This window comes from Chelonoidis abingdonii, chromosome 6 (assembly GCF_003597395.2).
Source record: "Chelonoidis abingdonii isolate Lonesome George chromosome 6, CheloAbing_2.0, whole genome shotgun sequence".
Lineage (NCBI taxonomy): Eukaryota > Metazoa > Chordata > Testudines > Testudinidae > Chelonoidis > Chelonoidis abingdonii.
Genome location: NC_133774.1, coordinates 16,678,957 through 16,686,420, shown reverse-complemented (window position 1 = coordinate 16,686,420; position 7,464 = coordinate 16,678,957). Strand labels below are relative to the sequence as shown.

The 7,464-nt window shown below is 47.7% G+C and overlaps 1 protein-coding gene across 2 annotated transcripts in view; it reads left to right on the top strand.

Moving 5' to 3' along the window:
- Positions 1 to 7,464, top strand: part of MYO5B (myosin VB) — a 380,719-nt gene that overhangs the window by 189,598 nt on the left and 183,657 nt on the right. For both annotated transcript variants that reach the window (XM_032768192.2, XM_032768191.2), the window contains exon 5: positions 2,351 to 2,507. In XM_032768192.2, coding sequence (XP_032624083.1) covers positions 2,351 to 2,507 — 157 coding nt within the window. The remainder of the gene's footprint in view (positions 1 to 2,350; positions 2,508 to 7,464) is intronic.

Below are 7,464 nucleotides of genomic sequence, written 5' to 3'. Positions count from 1 at the left end.
TCCAAGAACTGCTCCATGCATATGAGGTGGCGCAATTCTTCAAAGGTTTGAACCTGGGTTCCTGATATCCAGGCGTCGCAATGCTTCCCTACGTAGTAGGCGTGGTCGGGAAAGGACCCCTCTGGTTTCCACTTTTGGTTTCTGAATCGCCGACGGGCGTGATCCGGGGTTAATGTTCTTTAAGCAATCTGATCAAGCTGCCCAGGTAGCTGGATAAAGAGTATCTCGGGATTCCTCTCTCTAAAGTATAGTGGTGTCTGGTAGTAGCTGTTAATTAGTTGCAAAATAGTTTCCATTACAGCCCCTCTGTTTTTGGCAGCTTGCTCTTTCTAAAAGTTGCTTTTTGTGCTGAAATTTTCTATGCTTGATCTTTGTTCAAAGATTTTTTTTTTTTTTAATCAAATTCCACCCAGCTTCTCTGAGTTTGGAAAAAGTAAAGAATATGCACTTTACCAGGAAAGTGGTGAGACCTACTACTAGTGTGTTGTAATATTGCTGTAATTTTAAGTAATCAGGATGAAAAGATTGTGTCCCAGATTCTGATCCCAGTTACACTGGTGTAAATTTGGAGTAAGAATCTTCTCCCAAAGGAAAATGCATACACACAAAGGGGATGAAGTTAAAGCCATGTATGTAAATATTACTTAGGCATTGCCTGATGACTGAGTGCTTGACTGAGGTACCTGAATGTTGCATTAACGTAGGGTGGGTTGTTTGGCTGGTTTTTGTATTTTACATTGAATGGAAATTCAGCCTGAAAGTCAGGTGAGGGTATTTTCTGTGTACTATGTAATAAATTTAATGTTCTACAAAACCTTTGGCATGTAATGTGCCTGTGGCTTCCTGAAATAGCTTGGATGTTCCTGGGCTTGTGATGCTGAAATCTTGGCCCTGTGGGTGACATCCAATAGCAAAACTCCCAGTGGGGCCAAGATTTCATGACGGTCCTGATTCCATCACTATTATGCAAGCTGAGTAGCTAGGGTTGCCAACTTTCTAATGGCACAGAACTGAACACCCTCCCTGCCCCACCTCTTCCCTGAGGCCCTGCCCCTTCCCTGAGGCCCCGCCCCCCATCCCCTCTCCCTTGGTCACTCGCACTCCCCCACGCTCGCTCACTTTCTCTGGGCTGGGGTAGAGGATTGGGGTGCGGGAAGGGACTCAGAGCTAGGGGACGGGTGCAGGAGGGTGCAAGTGCGCTGACTGGGGGTGCAAGTGCACTGACTGGAGGTGAGATGGGGCCAGGGATGAGGAGTTTGGGGTGCAGGAGGGGACTCCAGGTTGGAGCTGAAGGGTTGGGTTGCGGGAAGGGCTGCATGGGGTGTGGGCTCTGGAAAGGAGTTTGGGTGCGGGAGCGGGATTAAAGCTAGGGCAGGTGGTGGAGTGTAGGAGGGGGTGCGGACTCCAGCTGGGGGGTGCGGGCTCTGGGGTGGGGCCAGCGATAACGGGTTTGGGTTGCAGGAGGGGGCTCAGGGCTGGGGCAGGGGATTGGGTTGCAGGAGGAGTTGTGTGGGGCGCGGGCTCTGAGAAGGAGTTTGGGTGTGGAAGGGGGCTCAGGGCTGGGGTTAGACTCAGAAGGGGATGTGGGCTCCAGGAGGGAGTTTGGGTGCAGGAGGGGGCTCAGGGCTGGGGCAGGGGGTTGGGGTGTGGGAGGAGGGACGGAATGTGTGCTCCAGAAGGGGTTCCAACCTGGGGAAGATGCAGGTGGAGGTTTGGGCTCCAGCAGGGCGGCTCCCACCTCTGTCGGCTCCTAGTTGGTAGTACAGTGGGGCTAAGGCAGTCTCCCTGCCTGCCCTGGCTCTGCGCAGCTCCCAGAAGCGGCTGGCAGGTCCGGCTCCTAGGTGCAGGGGTAGCCAGGTGGCTCTGCATAGTGTACAGTGCCGCGCCCACAGATGCTGCCACTATAGCTCCCATTGACCCTGGTTCCCGGCCAATGGGAGCTGCAGAGCCAGTGCCTGTTGGTGTGGGCAGCATGCGGAGCCTCCCTGATCACCCCTGTGCCTAGGGGCTGCAGGGAGATGCTGGCCATTTCAGGGAGCTGTGCAGAATCTGGGCAGGCAGGGAGCTTGCCTTAGCCCCACTGCACTGCCAACTGGACTTTTAACGGCCTAGTCAGTGGTGCTGACCAGAGCCTCCAGGGTCCCTTTTCGACTCAGCATTACAGGAAAAAACCAGATGCATGGTAATCCTATGAGTAGCACTCATTCCATTATCGTGTTAATTTATGAAATCGGAGTATGGGCGGCAGGATCATTTCAAGCAGAGGGCCTGAAGGAATCCTTCTGAAGAGACAACCCAGAGCTTTACAAGGAGATGAGTTTATAAAAAGCCTTTCTCCTCTGATACACAGGGATGAGAAGAACCAGTCCATTATTGTAAGCGGAGAATCCGGTGCCGGAAAGACAGTCTCTGCCAAATATGCCATGCGCTTCTTCGCATCTGTTGGTGGCTCTGCTAGTGAGACCAACATTGAAGAGAAGGTCCTTGCATCCAGTCCAATCATGGAGGTAAAGCTGGCCAAAAAGAAGTGACATAGATTTTTATTCTACTTTGAGCATTTTGTGTGCATTTGTTTCTAGCATTCACAGATTGCACCAACTTAGGGTGGGGTTGCTTCATGGTTGGGATCCTACCTCTATTTTGTAGATGGGGGTTTCTGTCATCCTATTAATGTACAGGACCTGTCTCAGTTTCAGGAATATGAAAATATAGCGATTTTGACTAGATTTTTATATAATTATTAAATATAGTCTTTTTTTAAAAAAAATAATTGAAATTGACTAATTCAGGCAACTTTTTATGTGTAGGTCACCGGTTTAAAATCTGTCGCAGGCTGATAGTGACTATAAACTGTTAAAATGTCTGTTCAGTGACCCACTGTATGTGAAATATGCTGTTGGGTCTCTGTCTAGTTCTTTATCATGGAGATGGGGTTGGAGGGAAACCCACCACAACTGGCCCACTTGTTGCCGGTCTCAAGAGTGAGGCCAAGGATTGAACGCTCAGTGGAGACGGTTCGAACAATCTCAGTGTTGCTAGAACTGTGCTGGTTATAAAAAAGATTGTAGGTAGCAGAGTTCAGATAACACTGCAGACATGATGTTTGTGTGGCCTTATCAACGTCGTTAATAATCTATCACCTTCACGTTCCTTATCCTCTCTTTTCGTCTTGTAGCATCCTTAATGTTTTCATTAATTGAATATATAAAGAGAGGTTTCTGTTGAATCTATAGATTGAATCAACATAGACCTACTTTTTTCATAGTCTCTTATTAGCACTTATTGGTGATAGTAGTATCTGCTGACTAGGCACATGGAGATCTCTTTTGCCCTGAACTAATTTATTTATTTTTTCTTACCTTACTAATGACGGCATTTATAGGGCATCCATCACTGTGGAATTTACACAGCTTGAATTGACGGGGTTAAAAATATAATCCCTGTCCCAAAGAATTTAGTCTTGTTTATTGATGTTAAAATTAAATATTCTGCAACTCCCAGCATCAGCATAACTTTAAATGATTTTGAGAGAGGGATGCCTAACCTGTGAGTTTAAAACTCAGTGACAATGCTGGACAAACAGGTGCATCTAACAATACACTGGCAAGGATGTTGATGGTGCTTAAGAAATATCAGTAATTCACAATAACCATATCAGTGGTCTGGTTTAGCATTAAATGTATTTCTGATAACACTGGTCTACAATTTTTGAGAAGTCGTCTGTTTCAGAGATAAAGTGTGGTATTTATTACGTATTTTGATGTGCTGAATTCAAATATGACAATTAAAACAACTGTTTGGCTACTGTTTCTAAGATATTTAAGTTTTTACATTTTATGTCTATGTATATTGTGTAGATAGTAGAGTTTTAATCATAAAATTGTAAACCTAGGTCTTTTCATGTGTGTTATGTTTGCTTTACATGATAATATTTCACCTGTCCTGTTAGCTAACCCTTTAGAAATCAGCAAAAGGGTTATATAAATAAAATTTACTATTGAAACAAAAGGCAAAAAACTATTATGCCTACATAGTTCTAGTCCTATTCACTTGTACTACTCGGCTGCTTCTTGGCCTCTTGCCTCTCTATTATTCATTGTAAATTGAGCATCCTCTTGTCACTGTCAGCCAATAGCTCTGCCAAGCATTGATGGGCTCCATTTGCCCTGACAGCGCTCCATTGTTGCATGTCTGCCGGTTGAAATCGCTTGCCGTGCATCGTCGCCCTCGCTGCTCCACACTTCGTTGCGAAAAAGTGCTGGATGAGAGTGCCCAAAAAAGTATCTTTAGATGACATGTTGCCAATCAATGGCTTTTGTATAGCCTTGGGGAGTTTTCTCACCAACAACCTGTAGTTGTCTGCCCTTTGTTGTTTCGAGAAAAAGATTATTGCCATAACTGAAGGCTTTCCATCCGTACTTTTCCTTCCCCACGCACAGTGCCCATGGTCAAAAAATGCAATCATCTCGAAAAGTTCCAATACTGAGGACCAACAACAGACACCTTCCTTTATACTTAGCTTCACTTAACCTGGAAATTTTTCCACGGAGATACTTGAAAGCTCCTGCTTGCTGTTTTCGTCAATGGCCATTGACAAAGTTCTTCATCAGACTCCAGCTTGATGTGTAAGGGTTGGTAACAAAATTTCCTTCATTCACCACAGCTGTGGATGCTGCATACACTTTCTCCCAGCTCCCAATGACTGTCGGAGTGGCCAGTCTTTCTTGATGTAGTGGGTAATCTCTCTGCCACGACCTATCACAAATTCCACGCGAGGAAACAGCTTAGTACTTTGTAATATTCCAGTCTGCAGACCCAAGCAAGAGAGCCAACAACCTTCAAGCTTTCGCCACAAAGCTGCCCGCTGATGTTGGATCATAGTTTATGCCCACCTCCAAAGTTGTTTTCAGTTGTCATAGGTTTCCTTCATATGCCCACTGCCATGCACCAACTGCGAATTGATGGCAAAACATTGCCATTATGCCCAGCAAAACAGCCTTATAGACTCGTCTTCGATGAATCAGCCGAACAGTCTCCATCTCATCTGGATCATGTGGAGATGTTGAGGCTGCCAAATCACAAACATCGATTTGTTGTTGCTCTCTACAAGATTACCTTCCATGAAGAAGAATGACAATGATCCCTTTTGACGGTCACGGAACATGGAACCCTAAACATCATACCTGCCCTGGAGATTCCACTGCCCAGTAGTCTGGAAGCACCAATCAGCTATACTAGAGCCATCAACAATTTAAGCCCATCATTTTCATTCTGCAGTGACCCAGAATTAGCTAAAGCTTGACTACATTATTCAGAAGCATTTTGCTGTAGAGCAGTGCTAAACAGTTCCATAGCATCATCCTAGTCTAGCTTCCTTCCAAGCTTACATACTGAAGGCACATCATTTACAACGTTCTGGACAAATACGGGTCGGCTTGGTGGAACAGATGTGGGTGACAGGTAAAACCTCTCTTAGGGTATGGCCTACACTTGAATTAAAGAGCGCTGCCACGGGCAGCGCTTTGAAGTGTGCAGTTGTGGTTCCGGAGAAGTGCCCCAGCCACTAGGAGATGAGCTACTCCCAGCGCTGCCATGTAAACCAAGTCCATACAAATACAGTGTTAGCTTGCCATCGCTTGGGGAGCCCACGCTGCCCAGCACTGCGGCAGCTGATTATACACTGAGGCCTTTAACAGCCGCCCTGTATCTTGCAGCGCTCAGTGGGGCTGGTTTTTTTCACACCCGCTGAGCGCGAAAGTTTGCCAGCCGCCCTGCTCAAAGTGCCAGTGGCTAGCCATACCCTCCGTAGAGTATGTCTACACAGCAACTAGACACCCACCTCACAGGGTCCTAGAGCCCAGGCTCCACCTAACCCAGATACAATACGCAGCAATGAAAACATCCTTAGACCCACAGTCCTGTGAGACCCAAGTTGGCCAGCACAGCGGCCAACTGCCGGGTGATGTCTAGTCTGCCTGCTGTGTAGGGCTACATCTATGCAGTGGGGAAAAAAAACAACCCACAGTCAGCAAGTCTATGCGAGCCTGGATCAGCTAACTGAGTTTGCTGCTGTGGGGCTAAAAATATCAGTATAGCCCTGTTCGGGCCTCAGGCGGAGCCTGGGTTTCTGAGTCCGCCCCGTCACTGGCGGTTTAGCACCAAAGCTCAGCCGAGCCCTGCCATGATTCTACACAGTGCTATTTTTAGCGCCGTGCCAGCCATAAGCCTTTTGAGACTCACGACTATGTCTACACAGCAATGTCAAGCACTACAGTATAATGGGACTCGAGTCAGCCCTTTTGTCCCCGTGTCGGGGATCCCCTGTGGGCTATGAGCATCGTACATTGCATATTTAACCCTACGTTAAGAATTTTATGACCAGTAGAAAGCACCTGAGGGCATTAAACTGCATAACAAACTCTTTTGGTAGCGAATGTCAGCTAGAGTAATACAGGGTGACGGAAGGCGTAGTTTGAAGAATGAGCTCTTCACGGTCCAGGCCTGAGTCACTGTTGGCAGGAAATGCGCATGTGCACTGGTCACTGAAGCGTAACTTAGGACGTAACGTCTCCAGGGCTGTCAAACGATTAAAATATGAAACTTTGCAATTCTTAATTTTTAAAATGAGAATTCCACGAAGATGGGTTTGTTTGGTTGTTGTTTTATTTTTGTCTGTCTGCTTTGAAGTTTGGCATAAAAATAGGTTTCAGAGGAAGCGCACACACGCCCCCAGCCTGGTGCTGCTGCTGGCTGCAGAATGGTGAAGTGTTTCCCCAGGGCTTGTGCGCAGTGTGCTCCTGCACACAGCGAAGCAAAGATAAGGGCTCCCCGGGGAGGCTGTCGGGAAGTTGGGGCTGGTTCCTACTTGCTGTTGTGAAAGTGCATGCAGCCAGTCGCCCTGCCATACGCAAGTCTCACGAGGGCTCTGGGCCTTGGACAAGGACCAGATTGCGGAGCAGGACCAGTGGCTGCCCTGCCGGTGAGGGAGTGGTAGAGCTCCCAGTTTAGAATGGCCAGGGGAGGATGATACCCAACTTCCCTGATGTCTGAGAGCCACCTCCTCCTGTCAGCTTTGCTCTCCTGCTGTGACACGGTCTGCACAACAATGGAGGAGACTGGAGCCCGAGCTACCGGGTGTGAGAGGATGCGGGGAAGGGGATTGCATTCGGCCAGACAGTAAGGCGCTTCTGAACTGCTGTGCTGGCTGCCTTCAGTGCTGCTCCTCTGCCCCAAGGAACTCTGGATACATCCAGAGGGCTGCTGGGACCATATGGGCTACAGGGAACCAACAAGCTCAGACTCTCCGGCCCTGCAGGGTCCTGGGCCTCCTGGGTCTGAGCCCTAGCGTACGCACATTTGATAGTGCGGACTATTAGCGGGAGTTTGGCTTGGCCTGGCTTAAATTGCTGTGTAGACATATCCCACCTGCTGGTTCTCTTTTTTTTTTGCTGTGTAGACATTACA